General features: G+C 32.4%; 1 protein-coding gene across 3 annotated transcripts; it reads left to right on the top strand.

The window, feature by feature from the left end:
* Nucleotides 1-3,565: 3,565 nt before the first annotated feature.
* LOC127718905 (cardioacceleratory peptide receptor-like) lies at nt 3,566-25,334 on the top strand. Of its 3 annotated transcripts, XM_052224996.1 has the most exons (7): nt 3,566-3,826; nt 15,330-15,396; nt 15,959-16,118; nt 17,400-17,737; nt 22,858-22,999; nt 24,055-24,162; nt 24,683-25,334. In XM_052224996.1, the coding sequence occupies exons 2-7, from the start codon at nt 15,343-15,345 to the stop codon at nt 24,907-24,909; spliced, it is 1,029 nt and encodes a 342-aa protein (XP_052080956.1). In that variant the 5' UTR covers nt 3,566-3,826; nt 15,330-15,342; the 3' UTR covers nt 24,910-25,334. The 3 variants fall into 3 exon arrangements, 1 of the variants encoding a protein (XP_052080956.1); XR_007989999.1 differs by lacking the exons at nt 3,566-3,826; nt 15,330-15,396; nt 15,959-16,118; nt 17,400-17,737 and adding an exon at nt 18,419-18,481; XR_007989998.1 differs by lacking the exons at nt 3,566-3,826; nt 15,330-15,396; nt 15,959-16,118; nt 17,400-17,737 and adding an exon at nt 18,432-18,639.
* Nucleotides 25,335-26,696: the final 1,362 nt, after the last annotated feature.

Genomic DNA, 26,696 nt, shown 5'->3' with positions numbered 1-26,696 from the left:
ATGCTATTTGTATGATAGATCAGTTTCTATTCAATTGTTTTTGTTGTGGGTTCAATTGCTTAAACCTGTACATTTTGCTGAGAAAGGATACTAGTAACACTTCTCATGATTCCTTTATCCCGTACCTACCTTTTCCATATACAAGTTTATTTGTAAGTATGGTATTTTAAAGATGCCAATAAGAGCAATTAAATAGAATGTAGCTACGTTAAATCTTTAATGTAACTTTAAAACTTAGGTATAAAAATGTATTCAAATGTGTTAGCTCATATTGATTTTTATATAAAAGATTAAAGAAAAATTTAAGTTACTTGGAGCTCATACATTTACAACCAGTTTGAAATAAATATTGATCAGGTTGATCATTGGCAATCATACCACATTTTGATTTCCTTACACATATGAATTACGCACGGATATATTGCAATCAAGGTTTCGGATGCAAATCTTATTTGAATCACTTGTATAAGATTTATGCACAACAAGATGTATTTTTCTCCAAATTAATCATCTTTTAGTTCAAAATTAAAAAAGCATTTAAAAATTTTATGCGTCCGAAGCGCTTTTTTATTTATAATCACCAGACTCGATGTCAAGTTGAAAGGTAAGGATGTATAAGTACCGAAACAAATGAAGAGCTACATGAATATGACTAGAAGGTTCCTAAATTCAATAAGCAAATCCTTCTAAGGTCAGCTTTGCCCGAGGGAGTGCAACCTTAGTGTCGTAATGATTTCAAAATTAATAAACGGATTACTTTTTCTTATGTTAACATTTCAGACTTAATTAGCCTATCGATGGGTATGTCAAAAATTAAATCGAAAGAGTACTTGATCCGTCCAGTATCCAGTGCTTTGGTATTCGTTTGATTCAAATTATACATTTCGTATTTTTCCAGTTCCGAAACTGATGTAATTGTGCTAAAGTCAGCTCGCTACGCTCTCAGGCAAAATTACCATAGTCGGAGAATTTCACCTGAAATAAGCTTATTCAGGAATTTTACAAGAAGTATTTTTCAAATTTTGAGTTTTGTTCGTTTATTACCGTTTGCGATGTAATATGTCCTTTTGTATTTTATCAGCTATTCAACGGTTGTATAAGGTTTTGAATTTTAAATATTTTGATCTCAAGTATCATTGAAGAGACATTAAACGAAAATTACTCAATTAATTTTGTGCGTCCGAAGACCTTTTCTAGATTTACCTTCATCAAGAACGCTCAAACATAAACATTTGAAAGCCCCGGAGGTGTAAGACATAAACACGTGAAGAGCTTTAGACCAAAAGGGGCATAAATGAATAGCCAAGTTCATCTAAGATTAACTTTTCCTGAGTGAGTTGTAACCTTAGTTTCTTTGTAATTTATCCAATGAGAATTCAAGGAAAAGTTTGTTAAAAATCATGTCAGTACCGAAGTAATAACATTGTCTAGATGTGCATCAGATGTAACACAATTGGTACCGTTAATGTTATAATACATTTCAATTCCGTAATAGACAAATTAATGGGAATTTTACATCAACTATTTCGTTTTTCCCTATTACTATTTTGCTTCATTTACAAAAATACGTTTTCACTTTAAGTTTCTAAACCTTTGACCTCCAATATTTTTATGACGATAAGTAGTCTTTAAAACAACAGAAATGACACAAATTATACGTTCTTTGTGTAACATCGATATCAGATTGTTACAGTATGTCATGTCACTGTCAAATTAATAGGTAACTTCATCCGATGGTTAAAGCCGTCGACATTTTTATAATTTGTTTCATTTGTAGTAACTGCAATCCAATATTCTTTTCCTCGAATATGACATCACCGCATTTGAACTTACGTTAGCAGCACGACGTGAGTATCAGAATCTGCTTACCTTTGTGGATCACCTGAGACCACCCATAATTTGTGTAGGGTTTTGTTGCTCAGTCTTTAGTTTTTTATGTTGTGTTTCGTAGACTGTTATTCATTTTTTTACCATGGCGTCGTCAGTTGTTCTTTACTTATGAGTTTGAATATGCCTTTGATATCTTCCGCCTCTCTCTTGTGAATCTGGCATATTTTCTGCATAAATTTTATAAACAAAATAGACTATAATTTTATCTGTACTACCCAATATTTGCTGGTATTAAATTGTTGGGACTATTACAAAGTGATTAACCATCACTACTTCCGTCAAGTCCAGGTGCAAACAATAACATTACAGTGATTGAAGATAATGGATGATAAACAAAGTGTTTTATCTATCTAATTAGAGTTTCTAATTAATATAAAAACAGATTTTTATCAGGTAATCAGGTGTGAAAAAGTAGCATAATTGTTATACACTTGTATCCATCCAATGCGGTTTTCTTGATTTTACATCAGGATCGAGCGAACTAACAAAACCAAGTATTTATAAGTTTCCAAATACATGTGCAGAATAAGAGTAACTTTTTTGCACTTTAAAGAAAAACATTATGATTCTTTGACCCAGTCAAAATCATACCATTCATTACTGAGAAATGAGTAGTATGTTATGTTAGATTGAATGTTATTTTGACCTCACAAAAATTGAAAAATTATACCCGCAATCTAGGCCTTTTCTCACGTTCTCTACCCGTCTACCCGCTATAACGTTCCTTGTCCGAACAATATTTCCGTGACATTTTACTCATGTCCTACCAAACAGAATGACTTCATTATTTGTCACAGTTTTTCAGTGATGAGTTATAACATGTGAGCAGTTTTCGTATCTGTAAGCCATCTACTGTCCGTTTATCGATGCTTAGAATTGTTCAAAAAGTTTAATGAAATATGACAAATAGCGTCAATAATTTTTCCAGGACTATTGCACAAAATGACTTCATATTTGCTCAGCAGCTCAGCAGTGGAAGTGGTAACGTGTGAGTAATTTTTTGGATTTGCTCAAAACCTACTTCCCGTTTTCCAATACTTTGAATTATGAAATGGGTATGATTTGCATGAAAATGCCTGCGAATCTTGTTTAACCAAACATAACCAATGTATACACAGTTTCCAGCAAAATTAAATGAGATCAACAACTTTTTTCAAAAGATATTTGAAAACCGACAACATCTTTAAATAAAGACATAGCAAAATATCTTTGTTGGTAAAGCTCGATTTAAATATCCATTACAACATCTCATAATGCAGTTATTTTGCAGTTTACCTACAATGCAATAATTCTGATGCCGTACAAAAACAAGAAAGACACATTCAAAAATATAAATAATGTTACATAATACTTACATTTTTATGTATGTCAAATCTCAAGGGTTTTATTCTATAAATTTCTTATTCTTTTATTTTGTTGGTTTTAAGGGACAAACAGTGTCGTTATTGTACCTTCTTGTATTTTTGTAATGTTCAGTTTGTTGACTCGCATTGTTTGAAAATATCTTTTTTTTTTATTTCCGCATAACTGAAATGACCTGTGATGATAAGTGGAAATTTGAAGCCAAGTTTTAGTCACCACTATAATTGTCAGAGGGGAAATAAATTATACAGTACAACACGTAGTTAATTGTTTAATCAATAATTGCCATGATTTTGTCAGTATTATACATCGTGTTATAATTAACATGTTAAGAGTTCCATGTAAACTATGTGTGTGGATAGTTGAGATTAAAGGCGGTTGTATCATTATATGTATGTGAGTTATCATTGGAAACTTTAGAGACTATCTAAACGTGGAAGAACAATATTTGTGTGATACAATATAAAGACATTTTAAACACTTAATAGAAATTTCTATTATGCAGTGATCTTGAGTTGTCCGTATCGTTTGTATTCTGATTGCATTGGATGTCACTTCTACGTTAGTTTGAAAGGTGAGTAGATATAAGGTACATTTTCATTATTTTCACGTTCACAAGAAAATATACACATTAAAAAAAAGTGGTAAAATTATCAGATTTGTTTGAAATGGTCACAAAAGTAACATAAATTTTTGTATATAAGCAATAATGATTTTTTATATAATTCGAAATTTCTCAATTAAAATACTTTTGTAAGTACATACAGCATGTGATAAGTATCTATTTTACTTGAAAGTTTTTATAGGATACGTTCAAAGTAAAGCATTAATTTGATTATTATTCAATGTTGACGTTTCGTAAAGATTTTGATGAATACAGTTATGATGAGTAATACAGAAATAAAATGTTCATTTCTAACATACGGAAAAAACCCAAAATAAACGTAGCAAAATATCTTGTAAATCTTAACAGTATTTAATCTTTTAATAACATGTACTTCAAGGGGAGAGTCTATTCTTATATAAAGGTATCCACAGATGTGCCGCTGGTATGTGTAACTTCTTTGAAAACTCAAATATATAAATGGGTTGAAATTTACGGAGGTAACATATCAATGGGTCATAAATGTTCGTCTTCTGTTAAGATGTCTGAAAAAAAAACTGTGTTCTTATCTTTTTATCTTATAATATGAATGATCCCATGTGGTCAACGTCTAAATAAGATGTAATGATAGCTAGGAAATATATACAAATGGGTTGTGATTTTCCTATGAAATATATGAATGGGTATGGAATCGATATATGACTGGGGTGGTGTTTTTTAAACTCCAGGCGGACGTCTGTACACAAATTTAAATGTCGAGACCCCCCACCCCCTTTTGATGTATTCATAATACTTTTTATTCACTTCACCGAAATTATTTGCCCTATTCAAACATTATCTTCTGCCTAGCTGTACATCATGTAAAAATATGATGTGGTATGATTGTCGCAACTATTCATAAAGAACAACAGTATGGACATTTAAAAAACAATAGTGGCAGACATCAACCTACATCAACCACTTAATTACAAGCTCTTAGCCTATGGTCGTCATATGTAGCAACATTCCAGCAGCGTTTGTATATATTGAGTATATATTTCAAAGTTGAGATGACATGTTATTAAATATCTCTAATATATTCAAATTGTCTTAGATAACCACTGACATGTTTCAATTGTCTTAGATACAGTCTGGTGTCCTTTTTAACCGCGATTGTGAGAAACTAAGGTTCCAACATCCTTGAACAAAATTTACCTTAACTGAATTAGGCTATTCTTGTGAGTCCCTCTTGTTCATATAGCTTCTAATGTTTCTGTGTATTTATACATCTCTGGCTGCTTTCAAATACTTAGATTTTAGTGTTCTTAATGAAGGTTAATAAAGAAAAACGCTTCGGGAGCACGAAGTTTCTACACTGTTATGAAATGTTAGTCATCACCGAATAGGGGTTATCATCGGATTTGTACTTGTAATGACAATCACGATCGGAGATACATGTGGATCAGGATGTGTTGAACCTTCCGGAACAGCTGACATAACACCCGGTGTTTGTTTGGGTTCATGTTGCAAGGTCTGTAATATCTATGTAGTGTTTTTTTTAAAAACTGTTTGTATGTCATCTATACGATGTGTCTGTGTCTAATCTAACTAACGACATTTTTACCACCTCTTAGATTGTGATTTACCATCTTCGTCGTCTGTCTGCTAAGTACCGAACGTGACCTATTCCCGAATATGACTGTTTTGCCTAGTGTGAATTCGCATTGCTATACGACGTGTCTCGATATTTATACATCCAACATTGATGTTTTAAGTTATGATATTACGTTTGTAAGTACGATTGGATATTGTGTTATGTCTTATCGTTTGTGGTTTGAATTCTGTATTTTTGGTACATTTCACATATGTCTTATTTGTCAGCATACTTGAGTTAATTTCCATTTTCCATGGATAAAGTATTGTGTTAGTCCAAATAATTATGACGTCGTCATAGCATTAATTTAAAATAGCCTTTCAAGACCGTCTTAATCATGATAATTATTCGGACTAGTATTGTGAAAATAATTGTGAATTTGTGGATCTCGTTCTATTTAATTGTAAGAATTTCAAGATTATATATACATCACAAGAATACGTCACTTTTTGTGGCGTTGATCCATTCATTTGACGTGCAGTTTGTGGTGTCTTGTGCTGTCGTTAATGGGAGATGTCTGTTGTTATTCTGCGGTTTACATGTTGTAATGTACTATTTTATCATTTATTTATGCATTTCTCTGTGCTGAGAGTTCTTGTGTTTGTTTGTACTGTATTCCTGTCACGTAGTGTTGTCATTTTAGCGATGTTTTTTAACATTGTTATATAAGCGGGAGGTTTGGCTAGCCATAAAACAAGGTTCAACCCACCATTTTTTCTTAAAATGTCCTGTACCAAGTCAGGAATATGGCAGTTGTTATTAAATAGCCCGTTTCTATGTATGTTGGCGTTTGTTTTTGTTGCAGTTCAGTGTTTCTGCTGCTCCGTTGTTTTCCTCTTATAGTTGAGGTGTTTCCCTCAGTTCAAGTTTGTAACCCGGATTTGATTTCTCTTAATCGATTTATAACTTTTGAACAGCGGTATACTATTGTTGCCTTTATTTTCGTCGATTTTTTGTTCTGCCATGGTATTTTCAATTTTTTGTATTATCCCTTTGGTATCTCTTACATCCTTGCTATTCGTAATGTGATATTATTCATAAATTTCTTGAAGTATGTGATTTTTATCGGATTTCTCTCGTTTATTACACCATTGTTTACGGTAGGATGAAAAAGCACATTGAATTACCCGACGACATTTTTTTTTATCCATTTTAGATGTCTGACGATATTTTGGTTCTTTTTTCTCATGAAGTTTATCTTTTCTCAGTCTTGAACGATGATGAGGTCCTCTGTTATAATATTTTATATTAAGATTTGATTATACTGATATATAATTAGAATTTAAAGTTCTAAAATTATAGATTGTTCTTTGGTATGACAATAAGGAGGTATAAGGTATTGGACGGTAGAGTAGGCAAATATACTAGATAAGTTGATGAAATCAATAACTCTTTAATGTATTTTAGTTCAAAGCAATGCTCTTTACGATCTGCAGTTTTATAAAAATGCGGAAAAAGTATAAGGAGGCAAACATCTGTAATGATACGACTTCACTCATGTAGTTGACTGAAAAACGATAGTTCTTTCAAAATACAATGCAGTTTACAAACTGGTACTTAACAAAGTTTGTATAATAAATGATGTCAACCATTACTTTTAAATATGGATCTGTAATTGTAAAATTAGATCGATGTTTAATGCGTGTGTTCCCCATAAGGCTTTTAATAAGAATAAGTTTAAAATATGTTTCCTTGTTCGATGCCACTATAATTTAGCCAGATAGGATTGATGTGCCTCGTAATTGACGGACTTTTGTGTTTCTGTATTGAAAAATTAAAATAACAAAAATACCGAACTCCAAGGAAAATTCAAAACGCATAGTTCTTTGCAAAACCAAAAGCTCAAACACATCAAACAAATGGAAAACAACTGTCATATTCCTGACTTGGTACAGTCATTTTCTTATGTATAAAATGGTGGATTAAACCTGGCTTTATAGCTATCCAAACTTCTCACTTGTATGACAGTCGCATTGAATACTATTATATTGAAAACAATGTGTGAGCAAAATCAACATACATAGCAGGTAAAAATGTCAAAAATTGGGATAATTGAGTGTCAATGTTTTGATGCAACTTATGATCACAGTATTTTCAAAATTTCTTTTCCCGATATACTCTGAACTTTGTTGATATGTCCATGCAGTTGTAATTTCGTAAATGCATATATGAAGTGTTAGCGACATTTAGTAAAAGAGAGGCGAAAGATACCAAAGGGACATATAAACTCATAAATGGAAAATAAACTGACAACGCCATGGTTAAAAAAGAAACAGACAAACAAACAATAGTACACAAAAAACATCATAGTAAACTAAAGATTGAGCAACTAGAACCCCACCAGAAACTAGTAAATAATTCTACACAATTCGGTGCACGTTTCGTCTTGATCTTGCAGTGACTGAGGTGTGAGCTGTTGCTCGATGAAGAAAACCCCATTGTGACTTTTTGAATGTTTCCCCTGATGTATAGCTTTGATCATTTGTCTGAATCCTAAGCTCAACGATTTGGTGATATTTTTTTTTTCTGACAAAGCTTTCAATTGGCCTTTAGCATCACTAAAAATCAAGACTTGAATGTTTGATACGCAAATCTGGTACTATAAATTTGACACCGTTTAATATTGAGACGAAGAAGAGTAATGAAAGTGATACTTCTGGTTTTTTTTATTTTGTTTAGTGTATGAAGGAAATTCTTGTCATAGCTGCATACGCCATATCCATTCTTTTGGGTGGTCAAAAATAATTTGAAGAATTATAAGTTAAACAATGCTGATACCAGAATAAAAGATTAATAGAATAACGAATTCGTCCGCTTCTGTACATACAATTAATAACAAATCATAGTGTCAAAATGAACACAATCAGATCTGTTTCATTGATATATTTATTTTGCCCGGAAATGATTGCTTTTTGCACGAATTCTTCATTATATAAATATCTATGCTAACTCTGAAGTTATTGGAGTCAATATATCGAAAGAATTCAAATCTCCTGTGTAAATTATAGTACCTTTTATCTTATATGATGATTTATCATGTATATTTGAAGACGTCTTAACTCGGATATATTACACTCTGTAATAGATATATTTAGAATCATTCGATCATTACTTATTCGTGAAAATAAATGTTGCAATATATGCCAGCCTGCACCAAATAGTGTCGTTCAAATTCGTTAAACCCATCAACATTTAAATGAACTTTGGAAGTCTAGAATCTCGTAAGTGGTTGGTTATAACTTAATTTTTATTGTACTTGAAAAAAGAGATGAGATTTGTATTATAAGACTTGAATTATGATACAAAATCTTACTTTGTGTACATCATTAATACCGGGTATTATAAGATTTTTAGAATCTTATAAGGTTACATTAGGTAGAGCAATATTCTATCCAAAATACAAATCTGAGCTGACCTTTTATCTTCATCCAATCAATTTGTTCCATTATGAGGTCATTTGTGTGAACGTGTACAATATCAAATGCCTGTGGTTCTTTCAAAAATTGTTGACAAATAGAGATGTTGAAGAACTTTGTTTTGGAATGGAAGAAGAAGGAACAAATCACCATAAATAATTTGATAGCTAATTGGATCTTCCTCTTCAACTCATCCATCCATAACCTACAACGTTTCTTGTTGAATATTTTTTTTTTTGCAACTTGATGAATTATTGTAAATTGAGGTTAGAGTTAAAACATGACGCGACTAAGCATAGCGAACATAATTGAATAGCTTCAATCAAATATTTTACAGAATCTTATTGATTGTGTTAGTGTTGACATGGTCGAGAGAAACATGTGTTTGTTTTGTTTTCCTAGATAAACGGAAGATGACTTGATAAGTTCGGATAAAATCTATCAACGTTGATTCAAATATTGTGCACGTGATTTCGATGACAATTCGGATCAACATAATTAGTTCCATGTCAAGAGTATGAGACGTCACAAACCCTTGATATGTTATTCGACAAAGATCTGGTCAGGATTTTACTGGATGGTGGAAGAACTATAAGTAATTAAACCAAATTAATTCGCAAACAATGGCGTCAATCTAATATCAGTACAGAAAAAAACGGTTTATTATCAATTAAAAAGGTCGGCATATTTTAGTACATAAGTATAATAAGACATCGATTTGGTTCAAACTTATAGCCATTTCAGAACTATTCTAAGAACTCTTTTATGACGAGAGATATGTCTCAGAATATGAAAATAAAAAATAAGTTTTGCGTCTGAAACAATTTGCTGGATTATCCTTAACAAGAAACGCTCAAAACTAAATATTCTATACCAAGGAAGTATAAATATATATTGCGTAAGAAGGTATATGACCAAAAGTGTCCTTAAATGTATAGCAAAATTTATATAATGTCAACTCTGCCTTAGTTGGAACCTTATTTTTTCATAATTTTAAAATTTATCAACAAAGAATTTAAGAAAAGTATGTTATGAACCATGTCCATATCAAAGCACTGAGCTTTTAGCTGACCAAATCATCGGGCATTTACAATTCACCAGCAGGGTATCCACCCAGTAAAAGGAAAATTGACAACACTTTATATAGTGCGTGCCTCTGAAACGCTTTTCTGGATTTACCATTATTAGGAACCTTAAAAGAACATATTCCAAAGTGTTACCTTCATTGTAGTAACAGTACAGGAAAACACCATGTACATATCTCCTACATTGTGTCCTAGTTGATACGACTATCTGTTCATGATTTCCTGGATGGGCGGTTGATGATTACAAGACAGCAATTTAGTGGTGAGACTTAAGTTCTTTTCATCCCGCCATTATATTTTTGTTTGAATGAATATCAATGTCAAAAATGATAACGAGTATACATAAATTGACGCAGCATAAATCCCGTTCTGTTTCATACAAGTGAGAGGTAAAGCGCTATAAAACCAGGTTCAATCCACCATTTTCTAAATAAGAAAATGCCTGTACCAAGTCAGGAATATGACAGTTGTTGTCCATTCGTTTGATGTGTTTGTGCTTTTGATTTTGCCATTTGATTAGGGACTTTCCGTTTTGAATTTTCCTCGGAGTTCAGTATTTTCGTGATTTAACCTTTTTTTCATCATTTTTCATTGTGTATTCTTTTGACCCTTACATACAATCCTTTTGGTATACATTACATTCCGGCAAAACTATACTCACTGCATCTTTCGAAACGTCATGTTTTGTATAGCATTGTTTTAGAAACTCATATTGCAAATATCCAATCTAACCAATACAAACTTACGGCTATCTTCTTGAAAATTGTTCGTCATAGTCATTTGAGACCGTTTAACATTAGAAAAGATTTTACTAATAAAAAGTCCTTTTTAAAACTTACCTTCGCCTACAATTGACAACTTCCTTCAACTTAAATTAATCTTGCCGAAAATACTTCTCCAAATTGAGGATCAGTTTGTTCCTACCATCTTTAATACTTATACCACACCTTAGCGACATTTTTGTACTTGTTTTTTGTTTAATGTCTTAGCATCAATCAAGTAGTTTGATTTTGCTCATTTGAACTGTTTCACATTTGTCAAGCCGGGGTTTACAATACAACAAGAGCTGGCTCAGTGACATAGCCGCACGATGACGTATAGTTGTTTACATCTTTTTCCTTTGGTCACTATTTGAAAGTTGTCTCATTAGCAATCATACCACATTTCAATATTTTTATAAAGACATTCATTTAGTATCAGATACTAGTTCACAGATTTTAAAAAATTTAAGTGCATAGAAAATATTTCGATAATAAAGGTATCAACTGATACTTACAAAAGTCAACAGTTGTTTTATTATTTTACTATTTTATCCATCAATGTATCGTCTGCTTTGGTGGTTTGTATTCTTTTATTTTAAAGCGTTTTTAATTTTTGTGAAATATGTAATACCATGTTTTTGTGTATTTTTGGGTATTTTCATTTTTGGATTTTTTCATGTGTCTGGTATCACTTTAACTGTACGAATGTTATCTCCTAGTGTCACTTTAATATTTGACATAAAAAAGACTGTTCTATTTCTTGCTTTGGCAACTTCTCTATTTCTGCTGACAATTTTTCCCCACGTAAATACTTTTATTGAAATTAAAACGTTAAAAAGAAATCCTCACGCAAGAAACCGTTGATCGGCGAGTTTTTTTGTTTGTTTTTTTTTTGTAACTAAAATCCTTTTAAATTCATTGGCATTCAACGGTGCAAAAGTTTGTTCAGCAGCTACGTCTGCTGCTCTTGTTTATTTCATTATCGGAAACGTACAACTTTCGTCTAATTAGAATGAATGCTAATTGATATTTTCAATAATTAAGGAGTTTTTATTTGCAATTTGAACAAGTTTTATGACAAAGAATGATAAATACAGGACATGCAATTACATTTATTGGCATCATCGTGGAAATATATTTATTCAATAATGTGACATACATTGAAAAGGATATCAAAGGCAAATCAGATAATTTGGTATGATTGTTATCTATGAGACAACTATCTATTTAAACTAATAGACACTACCTACATTTATAGATGATTTCAATACTGCAAATTACATTCATTGTTTTAAGGCAATGAATACAGAGGGACGTATACCAAAAAGTGTTGCACACCTTAGCAAACTCTCTTTGGCAACATTTTAAGGGGCGTTTATAAATCCAGCCATATTTACATCCACCTCAGTGTAATTTCTGCAATATAAAAATCAAAACCCTAAAAATTTTTATGTATCGTAATTAGATAATGAGCATGGAACATACATCTATCTGGAAGTACAATTAATTTCCATTATATACTACAGCTGTGCTATTTGCGTAGTCAAATTGTATTGAGTCTGACCGTATAATCATTTGCGATATACAGTCACTGACCGTATATCACTTATTTATGACGTTGACAATGCGTTTCCGTAGAGTTTTATTTATGACGTCATTAAAAGGTACAGGTTCGCGGAATTTTTACGTCGTTCGCTCTAAATTAAAAAATGATGGTTTTTACCCTAAATACTTCATTTGGAACAGTTGTAGGAGTTGCAGTATATAAAGAATAACCATACATTGTCTCGAAATATCAATTCTATTTGTACTCGGCTCAAAACAAGATAGAAATGCTCGGCACAGCCTCGCTTTCTACCTGCTTCTAAGCCTTGTACAAATAAAATTTATATTTCGAGACAATGTAAATTTATTGTATATGTTCATAGTCAATACTTGATAATACACTGAAACAAATTATTGATCCATACAATGGTATCAGTACGAGTATTAAAAGCAACAGAAGTATTCTGTAAAACCACGCTAGATCGCACAGGCATTAAAACTTAGTTCGAAAAAGTCCATGCTGTCGCGAAACTATGTTATGTTTAAAACAAACATCAGCTGTATGACTTCAGAAAAAACTGAGTTCATTTAAAAAGAATTACAATAGAAACATTTATCGATATTTTCAAAACCATGCTTCAAAAATGTCCATCTATTGTTACATGTGTGGATTATAATAATTAACTGCTACACTTGAAAAAATAACAATTATTTGTATGAAAATTTGGCTCTATAAGTTTCTCTATAACTTCTCCCAAACATAAACTAAAATCATTTTCGCATATTGTATACCGTCATCGTTGAACGGTGCAAAACTTTTTTCAACAGCTACGTCTCCTGATCCTGTCATATTTCATTGCAGGAAATGTATCACTTTCGTTTGTGAGATGGAAACGCTTTTATAACGAAAGTGCTGATTGGTTGATACATTTTTACCGGGTCGACGAACCCGGTCTCGCTCTTTTTTGAATTCATGCTTATCCTTTTTTTTTTTTTGTTTGTTGCCTTGATTTTTCTCTCCTTTATCTAATTTCTAGATTTTAAAATTGATAAACTACTGTCGCCTCTATTGATATGCAATAGATTTCTTTTTTTAATTTCATATTTCTGTTTGATTACATGTATTTACATGTTGCAGTATAGTCAAAAGGTACTGAACATATCTGGTGTGACTGGTTGACGTTCAACATTTCATGTTCATCTGAAGGATGGTTTCTAGACATTGGGAAGTCAACATAAACCTAAAGATAATCGAAATTTGCAGTATTTTAGATATATATTATTGTCTTATATCTTCGGTGACAACCCCTGAAGACAAAGTGGACATTGCAATTAAGCTGTCTGACGTTTTCCAATCTGTTGGTTTCTATGCGTAAAATGAATGTTAATAAGGGTTATTAAAGAAGCATGTGTAATACTAACGATAACCATATTATACGGTTTGTGTTGTTATTCCTGAAAGTAATATAGTGTTTTAATAATACTAATAATAATCCATTCGTTATTTGTGAAGAGGGTAAACAAATAAGAAGCTGTCTTATTTTCATTGAGGCCCTCAAACAAAATACATGCATACAGTTCACCTTCAAAAATAAAAATACAACTTACATTTAAAATCATTCATACTGTAAAATAACAACAATAATTAAAGTTTTCATATTCTAAACAAAAACGTAATATCAAGGAAATAATTTTTTAGGTGGACAATTTTTGATATTCACTCTTTCTACGGGTCATAATTGTATATGATAAGGAAAAAATAATCATGATATTTGGACAATAACAACAAACTCAATATCAAACTTGTTGAACATCTAACAGTTTGCCTAATACACACTTCGCTCTTCTAGCCGGAAATTAGAATCCTGTATTATACCTGTTTTTTTCCTTATCAGACTTGTTTGATTAACCTGTTATCAGGCATAATGGACAATCAATAGCGTACTTTCAGTTATTGATTAAAAACTACTAGTAATTGTATAATGATCATGTTCATCATTGTTTTCTTATTCACGAAAACGAAAGAATACGGCATTTCAAATTATGGCACCAAGTCCGTAAACACACTTCCCATATATAAAGGGAAGGACCGATTTTCCAACATAGGGAGAGGGGGATCCATGCTTAAGAAAGGGTGTTATTTGGGTTTTTTTTACAACAAATATTTTTCATTCACGAACCTTTTTTCAGCATTTTACATGATCTTTGTTTTCGTAAAGCATATAGTGAGTACAGTTTGTGCCAAACAAAATGAAAATTACATAAAACATATATACAACTAAGTTCATAACAATCATTTAATCAAGAGTCCCTTCTCCTCAGTTCCATTGACGGTATTAAAAATTAACCCATACTTTAATTTGTACCTTTTGAAAATTGAGATTGTGTATATATCAAAGCATTTATTTGTACGTAAAACTCATAAAGTCAGTAATCTGAGAAACAATTTCAGAAAAGAAATTTCCTTTAATAGGTGATTAATTTATTTAGTATGTAGTCTTGCCAAATACAATAAACACAGCACTTTAATATAGTTTTTCATTGGTAACCTTCCCACCTCAAGACCAGTAGCTAAATTTGTGGAGCATTTTCTAACACCCTGTATGTATTTACAGAAAGAAAAAGGAACCTTTTCTAAAGGTGATTGATCTGTTAAACAAAAAGGATCAACAAATTTGTTACTACAGTTCGTGCGACCTTTTGCTATCATAAAAAGTAGCAACGAGTCCATCGTGCATAATTTAACATTATAAGTTAATACAGGTCTGACTAATGAATCAATAAACCGAATGTAACTTAGATAATTAGTTAAATAACTACGCTGTTATGAATTGAAATGCATGATGTATGAAGACATTGACACGAATTATTTTTCAGAAACAGTCTTAATCTAAATAAATATAATGTACTAAGGTTCTTCTTTGAATTTTGCATTGGTTGGATTTTATGCATCATCTTCAAGTGGCTAACTTGACATGAATTTAATAAACCTTTTAAAAAACAATCGGCATATATTTATCTTTTCTATTCTAGGTTAAAAAATATCATGGCTGTGAATGTGACAATAAATGAAACCAACGAGTGCGTCGATATAAAACATGTAAGTAGTCAAAACATTAACTTGTGAGTGGCAATAACATATTTTATCCTAAAATTACAGATATTGTTTTATTGTGTCTTATCTAATGTAAGAAAATATGGGATTACCAATTGAAAATTATCTGTCAACTTGTTTTTTTCGATCACGGCATTAAGTAATATAGATGTGTACTCTATATTAAAGGAAATGGACAGTATTAAACTTACCTCAACAGATCATCTGTTGGAGAAAGGTAGGATGTCTTTTATTTTTGTTTTGACGTTTATTTTTTTGGTTTCGTATGTGTTCAATTTGCTCAAAACGAATAATAGATGTTGGAAACACAAATGGGAAAGCAATATTCTTTTGTTTCCTAAAAGTAAATGATTTATAATACATTTTACCCTAAAACAAATTCAATTTATATCGACATTTTTTCAGTCACAAATTAATAATTTTCTTTTGGGTAATGATGAAAGATTAATCAAATTCATAACTTAATATCTATTTTTTCGTTTAGGTTTGAAATTAAATATTTTTGTTTTGGTGTATTATATTATCTATGATAATACAAATGTTTTAGATATTGTTAAAAAAACCTGCCGTCTCTCCTATAATAAAATGGATTGCTCTGACAGAGGCAGTAGGGATAATCATACTCAATACAGTACTGATTTTAATGTTGATAAGACTGAAGAAGAAGAGCAGGATGGCTTTCTTTGTTAAACATCTGGGCATTGCAGGTAATTTGTAAGGTTTACATAGAATCATGTGCAAAACAGTGTAGCCGAGACCATTGGTTGGCGCGCTAAAATATCCCATTGACTGGGTCAGATTAGGTGAACGTTCGTCTGTAAGGCCCACAACTCACGACGTATTTATTATAGACATTTAAACTGTGGGGTCACCAAAGGGTCTCAACGCCTAAATAAAATAATTCGAAAAACTAATCAGGAATAACCTTTGTGTTTTGATTTATATTGAATACTTAAACGTTCTTTACTTGTGTTTTTGTTATGTTTTGATAATGAATTTTTATGATATCGGACGTTCTTTCAGCAAAAAAGGATTTAACTGGCTTTAAAAGTTACAATGGATGTGTTGATTATTATCTTTTTTTCGGACGTCAAAGCGATTTAACAATTGCGGTTGTCCAATTATGTCATCTTTTAACTTTTATCTGGTCAAAATTTTATTTTAGAACGAATGCATGATCAACTTTAAAAAGTGTGCAAACACAAAACATATAGACAAAAAAGACTTCTTTCCTGTCTTTTTTGTACTTGCAAGTTATTAGACAGTAAAAAGGCTATTTGGATCAAGCCTTGTGAAATTTGCATTTACGTTTTTGAATAGGTAAAATGTATAGTTTGGTGATCTTTTCTGCTAACTACTATACTTGTGAAAAACCCTTGGCAACAGAAACATATTCAGCTTTTTTTTAATCGACCCAATTTACATAGTAATGGACGACTTCGTACATTTTATGATCGCAAATAAAATATGTATATAATATACTGTGCACTGTAGTTCGTATATATACTGAGACCCTTTGGCAACCTCACACTTTACATGTTTATAATAAATACGTCGTGAGTTTTGGGCTTTACAGACGAACGTTCACCTAATCTGACCCAGTCAATGGGATATTTTAGCGCGCCAATCAATGGTCTCGGCTACACTGTTTTGCACATGATTCTATATTAATTTTGAATATTTTATCAACAGCGTTTTCTTAATTTGTTAACTTAAGGAACACATTTATTGATAATCTGTTTTTTGTTTTTGTTGTCAGTATCAAATCACCACTATGTTACATGACAATAGAATATCTTAATCCTCCATGAAGTGATGCGAAATATTTCAAAACATTTTTTACCGGTCATAGTTAAACAAACACAATAAATTTTCTCTTCATAAGACAATTTAGGTCGTATTCATAAACTTTGAAGCTGTTTTGATATATTTTTACATTATATTTATGAAACTGTTCATTCTTCTATATTGTGAATCTCTATCTTCAGATTTATTTGTTGGACTACTATATGTTCTGCCGAGTTGTATATTTGAACGATTCCTTAATGATTGGGAAAAGTATTCCTGTCTTATCTTATACGGATATTGTGCTAATATGACAATCTATGCGTCGACATTTCTGATTGTTGTCCTAACGATAGACAGGTTATTTGTTATTGTACACCCATTATCAGCGTCAACAAAAAGAAAGAGATATCGTTATGGACTTGTATCTGGCGCATGGATGTTGGCTCTAGTACTAGCACTACCATATGCCTTAAATATTAGGTTTTCATGTACAGTACAGGGAATAAATATATGCTTGCATGATTTCAAGCATATGGAGGTATGTATTAGTTATTTTATTTCCGTAAATATATAAAAGAGGCTATTTTTTTAACAAAATTACACTTAATGAATTAGTGTTCTATTAGATATTATTAGACAATAAATAATTAATACATTATACAAGTACTCTGATTGTAAAGTCCAAGTAAACCCGTCAACGCAAGGGGTTTTTCGATACAGCAAACATATAGATTTTTAAATCAGAAAATTATTCTTATCATCTACTCTACATTCCTCGTTTCAAGCAATTCCCTGTTAATGGCAGCTAAATACAAACGAATACTTTAAATTATAATAATGTAACCGATCGGGGTTGCTTAGCTTCTCTTTCTGGGCGTGTAGTGGCTAGTACCTTTCCCAGAACTCGATCAAGTAGGATACACCTGTTCTAGTTGTTCAATGGCTTTAACTAAACTAAGATAATTAAAATAACAACCATGTTTATTTGACAAAATAATAATAGTAAATAAAATTCAACAAAAGTATATTATAACAATAACCTAATAACAGTAAATCTTTTCAAAATATAAAGTCCACCCTAAATATACCTATAATCTATATTGGAATAAAATGCTTCGCGTTGTGTAATTTTACATTAAATGAACAGAGTAGCAATACCTATATGTTTTGAGACGGTCCCTAGATTTTGTTAACAAATCAACTATCTTATAGTAAAAGTGACAAGGTCACTATCTAGGACGTCTTCCTATGTAAACCTGGTGGAATTATTTTAATTCCGTAGGTAAGAGAATCACCGAACTACAGGTCGGCTCAAGCTGCAACTGATTTATTACTCAAAACTCGCTGTATCTATACTCTGCGAAACAAAAGGAGTGAGACCTTGACCGACAACATCGATTTAAACACGGGGAAGACTCGAGAGTTACGAGTAAATTTTGAGTATGTGTATTTTACTGGTCAAAACTGACCACTGGCTAAAAGGGACATAAAATGGCTAAGGGTCACATACTTCCGGTTTGTAACGTGCATATCAGGGAAGAAGTTCCGCATAATATTTACTTTACTATAAAGTTGCCAAATGAAAATAAATAAGTGCATAATTTTTACCCTAAAGAAAGGAACATACACGTCTATCTTTACTTCCTAATTCAGCTTAAAAGTAAGACTAGATTCCAATTCTACTTCAATAAGAACAGGAAGTGATAAGGTCCTTATTTACCCTTTAATTTCACTGACATTGGTAGTGTCAATGTAAATTTTTCATTTATGTATGTATATCTATTTAAAGCTGAAACATGTTGTTACGAAGCAATTACGTCACAGAAAATAAAGTTATTGCATCAAAGAAATTACACTTCAAAGCGTTTCTTCCATAAACATCCATTACGTTTAATGTTAATAACACTTTAGATTAAAGAGCGTGCGCAAGAATCAACTAAAAACATATAACGGTGTTTGGCAATATCACCTCTATCACAGAAACTAATTAGGTTCTTGCTTGAAGTCGATAGTTTGCAATCAAAATATATGTCAAATCTAAGAATTTGTAAATAAAAAAATTTAATTGATGCGATTTTCGTTTCTTGAAATCTCAGTCGAAATTTCACAATATTTGCCATTTTTTACAGTTGAGATTATCAATTGACTTTGCAATTATTTCAACGCAAATGTATTTTATATGTGGTTCTTGGTTGTACAGTTGAAGTCATCAAGAGTTAATTGACCGTTATTTTAAATATGTCCTCTTTTCTTCTGTTGTGACAATACTGAATGAAATTTAACATCGAATTATACTTACGATGATCAATGATACGTGCACCTCATGTAAAGCGAGGTCTGCTCATCCTATTCAAGCATATGAGATTACGCGTTGCTTGTTCTTTAATTTGTTTTCAGTGTTTTGTAAACTATTGTTTGTCTTTTCGTAGTTTCGTTTTTTGCCAGGGTATTTTTGTTTACGAGTTTTTATTCTCTTTTTTGTTTTGCATCTTTCGACTATTTTCTATGAGATCTACTAAAACCCCTTGGACATTTGCATTTTATTATTTTGCTGTAAGAATTTTAGTTTATCTATACGGCATAAAGTTAATTATACATTTATGACTCGTCGTGTTGCTCGTGAAAGTACAAAATCGTTGATAAGTCTAATTCGGTAGGTCACATTCGGGAAAATTAGGACGGGATTGTGTTTATGATGATGGGGACATATCCGTCGTCATCTGTGAAAAACATATTCCATAACGGTCAACCAACTAGTGATGGCGTCCGTACAATATCCGAAGGGATGACTTCAACATCACCACTTGGGACTCTTGGTTTTATAGCTTCCTTGTAGGCAGCACCCCTCTATAAGGAAATCATGATAGGAAACGCAAGCCCTGTAATATCGTACCCTGTAGTATCAATTGGGAGATATATACTCAATAAGCAGGCGCTGCTGGAATGTTGTTACATAGAAATGGAAAGTTCACAGTTTGGAAGCAGCTAAAATCATCTCTTTCGTCGTGATTTTTTCTCTCAGCCGACCCTCATTGTCAATTTCTAGATGTAAGTCAAGATATGAGGCAGACTTTACTGAATCTGTTGTATCCTTTATTTCAAGTTCGATTGGATAGATGCGTTCAACTTAGTCACCAAACTTTGAATTAATTGGTGAGAGAACATCATCTATATGGCAGAAAGTGAAGTTATAGGATAATTCTAACTTCTTTTCGTTCTTCCTAAGAAAGTCCCGTAGTATCAATTGGGAGATATATACTCAATAGGCAGGCGCTGTTGGAATCTTGTTACATAGAAATGGAAAGTTCACAGTTTGAAAGCAGCTAAAATCATCTCTTTGTTCGTGAATTTTTTCTCTCAGCCGACCCTCATTGTCAATTTCTAGATGTTAGTAAAGATATGAGGCAGACTTTAGTGAATCTGTTGTATCCTTTATGTCAAGTTCGATGGTATAGATGCATTCAACTTAGTCACCAAACTTTGAATTATTTGGTGAGAGAACATCATATATATGGCAGAAAGTGAAGTTATAGGATAAGTCTAGCTTCTTTTCGTTCTTCCTAAGAAAGTCCTATATGAAGTTAGCCTCATATGAATAAACTTCTTCTAATCTAATAACAGTGGTTTTATGTGAAAGTGAAACTTAAACCTTGTACTTTAAAGTAGTGTTGGTCAATGATGTTCGACATGTATGTTATGATTTTTTTTATTTGTTTTAGTGACTTAAAACATTGATGTCAGGAAACATGAGGATTTCGTTTTTTATACGACCGCAAAAAAAATTTTGTGGTCGTATATTGGTATGACGTTGGCGTCGTCGTCGTCGTCGTCGTCTTCGTCGTCCGGCGTCGTCGTCGTCGTCCGAAGAAAGACTAGTTTTCGCACTCTAACTTTAGTTTAAGTGAATGGATCTCAATGAAATTTTACCATAAGGTTCAATACCACAAAAGGAAGGTGGGGATTGATTTTGGGGGTTATGGTACCAACAGTTAAGGAATTAGGGGCCAAAAAGGGGCCAAAAATAAGCATTTTTGTAACTTCCAGACATAACTTGTGTGTAAGTGTATGGATCTCTCTCACATTGTACCACAAGGTTCCATATCACAAAGGGAATGCTGGGATTGATTTTGGGGGTAATTGTCTCCAAATTTTAGGAATTGGGGGCCAAAAAGGGGCAAAAAAACAAGCATTTTTCTAGTTTCATGACAATAACTTGTGTGTAAGTCTATGGATCTCTCTGACATTGTATTACAAGGTTCCATATCACAAAGGGAATGCTGAGATTGATTTTGGGGGTAATTGCCTCCAAATTTTAGGAATTAGGGGCCAAAAAGGGGCTTAAAACAAGCATTTTTCTAGTTTCATGACAATAACTTGTGTGTAAGTGTATTGATCTTTATGAAATTGTACTACAAGGTTCCATATCACAAAGGGAAAGCTGGAATTGAGTTTGGGGGTAATTGCCCAAAACGTTTAGGAATTAGGGGCCAAAAAGGGGCCAAAAATAAGCATTTTTCTAGTTTCAAGACAATAACGTGTGTTCAAGTGTATGGATCTCTCTGAAATTGTACTGAAAGGTACCATACCACAAAGGGAAGGCTGGGATTGATTTTGGGGGCAATTCCCTCAAAATTTTAGTAATTAGGGGCCATAAAAGGGCAAAAAAACAAGCATTTTTTCTAGTTTCAGGACAATAACTTGTGTTAGTGTATGGATCTTTATGAAATTGTACTGCAAGGTTCCATATCACAAAGGGAAAGCTGGGTTTGAGTTTGGGGGTAATTGCCCTAAACGTTTATGAATTTGGGGCCAAAAAGGGGCCAAAAAACAAGCATTTTTCTAGTTTCCAGACAATAACTTGTGTTCAAGTGTATGGATCTCTCTGAAATTGTACTGCAAGGTACCATACCACAAAGGGAAGGCTGAGATTGAGTTTGGGGATGATGAATCATAAGGGGGTTCAAAAAATTTGGGGGGGGGGGGGTTTCCTTTTTTTTCTTGTAAAATTTTCCATTTTAAATTGGTTATTTCTGATTTATATATAAAAGCAAATAATAAGGATATCGTTTGAATAGGTAAATTAAAATTTTTTAAGTTCTTAGACCACATTCATTCTGTGTCAGAAACCTATGCTGTGTCAAATATTTAATTACAATCCAAATTCAGTGCTGTATCAAGCTTGAATGTTGTGTCCATACTTGCCCCAACTGTTCAGGGTTCGACCTCTGCGGTCGTATCAAGCTGCGCCCCAGCAGATCATTTTATTTACATATGCATTTGGTTTCTGCATTAAAATTAGCGATTTTTATATGTCCTCAATGTAGGAGCTGCTTTCGGACAAAACAATGGTTACACAGCTTACGTATACAACGCCGTTTATACTTGTACTTGGTGGCAGGTTACAATTTGTTTGTTTTCTGCGTTGAGAATCTCTACAGTATATTCACTGTAGAAAATAAAATCACAAATAACTCCTGAGCATTATTTTTTTTCATTTGAAGATTAATCTTCAACTAATACATTTTTCTGTATTGTCAAATGCAGCAGTAATTATTTTTTAAGATTTCCACCAGCTATGCTAACAAAATTAACGTATGGTATATGTCCCTGGGAACCTTTTCTTAAATGGTTTAATCTATAGAATAATACTTTTTACAGGCTATGGTACTTGCTGAATTTTTCATAAATTGGATAATCCCAGTCTGTATAATAATATCATGTTATACGTTGATCATAAGAGTCATTATTCGACGAGAAAGATTTGGACTTGATTGGTCACCAAATACGGAAAGTTCACATGGTAAGTATATTAACTACTGTCAGGAGGTCAAAGTTGGAATTTTATAATAGCAAAATTACCGAACCTCTGATCAAAAATGCCATTCTTGCTAGAATTTATTTATTATTTGAATTTAAAATGAAGTGGCATTTTAGATCAGAGGTTCGGTAATTTTGCTATTATAAAAGTATATGGTCTTGAAGTATAGATTCTAGGTCCTGACGGTGTTTATCACCTTGATTACGTGTTATAGTGTTCTTTTGATTTATCTTTGTATACTTTTAACCTTTACTGTTCAGTCCATTTTTGGTATATACTTTTGACGTGGCTAGGTATTTATTCATCCCGCCATTGTGTTATTGTGCTATAAAATCTCAGTCGAAATTTTACAATATTTGCCATTTTTTACTTTTTGGTCATTTGAATCATTATACCATATTCTAATGCAATTTGTATGTTACAATTTTTTTCGTTGGCTAAGATTTATCGTCAAATCTTCAGTTGACATGTCGTAACTAGGGAGTTAGCCGCCATATTGTATGGCTTGGAACAACAAATGTTCGATTACTACAATATAATCGGAAATAAAACAACACCTTCCTCAAAACGCCGTTTTTATGTGAATAAATACAAATTTGAATCGTAGAAGTAACATTATAACCTTCAGTTTGGTAGTTTTTATCTTTATGACGTCACGTTTGACCATAACGTTAATGTGCCAAAAATCGTTCATGAAGTTTTTGCAGAATATTATTCTATCGCAAATTTTTTATTTATTTTTCGTATTTTTTCTCTTTGTAATGCATTAGAATCGGAATAGCAGTACTGTAGTTGAAGAGCTGCCGCCGTCAATTTGGATTTGATTGTCGAAAATATCCGTTTTACTTGCTCAGCTACGTACGGACGCCAGTAAAACCATCAAATCGCTTATTGACGGCAAAAACTCTTCAACTACAGTACTGTTATTCCTTAACTCCATTACCGATAGAATGAATGAAGAAAAACGTTTAAAGATTAAGGAATTTACTGTTATAATGTTTTTCACGTATTGAGCACATTTTTTTTTTCACTTGTAGGTACAACGACTTTCCTGGGTAATACATTAAATACAGAATCAACTTCTACCTCCGTCATTACAACTGCTAAAAAGAAAACAATAAAGCTGTCACTAGTAGTCGTCATAGGTAAACTCTATCTTCAGATTTCTACTAGTGTTTTACATTTACAATACACGTGCAATCGGATTAAAAATCAACATTTATTGGAACATTCGAAATATATAGATTGGTTTATAAAGCAGAAACAAATCGGGGGACATTCTGCATAGTAATTGGCCGGTACTCTGTGATAGTTGAAAAGCAAACGATTCAACAAATTCATCTAACGTTGCACGCATGCATAAAACAAACATGTTTGTACATATTCTTAACATTTTCTGCAAAATTTTAAGTTTGTCTATAGTAATTAACAAAAATAACCAAAAGTAACAATACTTGGCAATCCGTAAAATTATGACAAAAAATATATATTTTACCACATTACCACTCAAACATTACAATTACGAAAGATCTTAATAAGAGAATGTCAGAAAAAAAAAATATTTTCTAACTATCAAACTATTTAAATAATTTCAATACACTTTATGAATTAACTGATTGCGTTTTACACCGCATAATATAGTCCTATTTATTTTTTACATTTCAGTTTATATTGCAAGTTGGACTCCAATCACTTTGGCACAAGTGTTAAATGTGTTCGATATTATACCCGCTGAAGATTTATTCACATTTTTACATGTGTTGGCTCCAATTAACAACCTTATGAATCCATTAGTTTTCTTAATCTTTAACAGAAAACTGTTTGCCAAGGAAAAACAAAAAATCGGCAATTTTAATCACTCACCCTGCAGTACTATACTGACTAACCACTGAAAGGATTCAATAAGCAGGTGTCAGTCAAAACAGAAGAAAGTATATATATGAGTAAATCAAGGGACACATTTGACTGACTGAAAACATTATTTCCGGAAATGGCGACAGTGTAATCTTTTATTCAGAAATAAGATACGCATTGAATTGTGACATAAGGGTTACAGATACTAAACATTTTTGGAAAATGGTTGTACAGTTTTCTTTTTTTAATTTGAAGTATCTATTTATAGGAAACACCAAGATAACGGGCTGATATACTGTAAAGAGTATTTTGTTTATCATGAAAGACTACGATTTCCACATCTACCTATTGTATAATAAGCATTACAAATTGTGACTTGGTTGGGGAGTTGTCTCATTGGCACTCATACCACATCTTCTTATATCTATATATGAATTTAAATGTATAAAATTCTTTCAAGCAATGTTGTTTCATTGATATTTTTCATTCGATTGCATTTCTAGTTTGTGTAATCAGACTCCTCTTTTGTTGGTAATGATAATGATGGGATGGCTGTTGTACGTCCTGCGGTAAATAGAATGTATATTGTATTGTAAACGAGAATATGTTAATGCAATATAAACACGAATCCTGATTTGTACTAGACCGACACGCTATTCCAGAACGTTAATGCAATATAAACACGAATCCTGCTTTGAACTAGACCGACACGCTATTCCAGAACGTTAATGCAATATAAACACGAATCCTGCTTTGTACTAGACCGTCCCGCTATTCCAGATGTTTAACATGCTGGTTCATAAGGTAACGTAGACTCCACAGGAAGAAATATAACCCGATCAGTCTTTGCTCTTATTCCAAAATGTTGCGTGCTTATCAGTGAAGCAGCATATACTAATTTTAAATTCTTTTAGTTGTACCGGCCGCGGATCAAACCCACGACCTCCTGCTCTCGAGGCAAGCACGCTACCACGAGGCCACAAAGGAACTGACTGGGTTTTTTTTAAATATTTGTCATGCATGACTTTGATTTTGTGTTATTTATTGATCAAATAAGAATACAAATTTTTGATTTCGTAGACTAACCGATGCAACTTGTATCTTTGTAAATTTACTGGCAAAATGACAATTGATGATGGAAACAAACGCAAGCATCTTAATTGAACACAAAAAAATGGTGACTATTACTGAATTCTATTTCCATAAGTTAACTTTTATTGTTAGATATTCAAACACTTATTTTACAATGGATTTAACAGATACAGTATATTACTAATTCTTATTCTCCAATATTGCTGTCGAGTATTGCATAACAAGAAGAAAACGCATACAAATAGGGATATGGTCCGTCAAAAAAACCCTGGTTTTAAAACCATCTTTACCAGGTCATATCATGACTATGTATTCAATTGTTTCAGCAATAATGTGTGGAATATAAAGGCAGTACTGTGGATTCATTTATTTTCGTGGGTATCTTTTTTCGTGGATAGAGAAAAAAAGACGTTTCGTGGTATACGTAAATTCGTGGATCGCTGATTACAAAAAAAAAAATCAGATACGTAATTCGTGGATTTCTTTTTGACGATATACTAGAAGTGTTAGGAGAGTCAATACGATTTCGACGCTGATGTTAAATACCAATACCACTACAGGCTATAGTGGGGACCATCTCAAACTATCATCACTATACACTCTGCTTTCTAAATTGGACGGTATATAGTGCTGGGTGAATGGGTCCAAATGGGTCCATCCGTCCGTTCTTTCGTCTATCTGTTCATTCATTGCTTCAAACCCAGATAGTAATAGACAATACGAATCACATATG

This window comes from Mytilus californianus, unplaced genomic scaffold, assembly GCF_021869535.1.
Source record: "Mytilus californianus isolate M0D057914Y unplaced genomic scaffold, xbMytCali1.0.p SCAF_10, whole genome shotgun sequence".
Lineage (NCBI taxonomy): Eukaryota > Metazoa > Mollusca > Bivalvia > Mytilida > Mytilidae > Mytilus > Mytilus californianus.
Note: the sequence above shows the minus strand (reverse complement) of the source record. Positions and strands in the feature narration are given on the sequence as shown.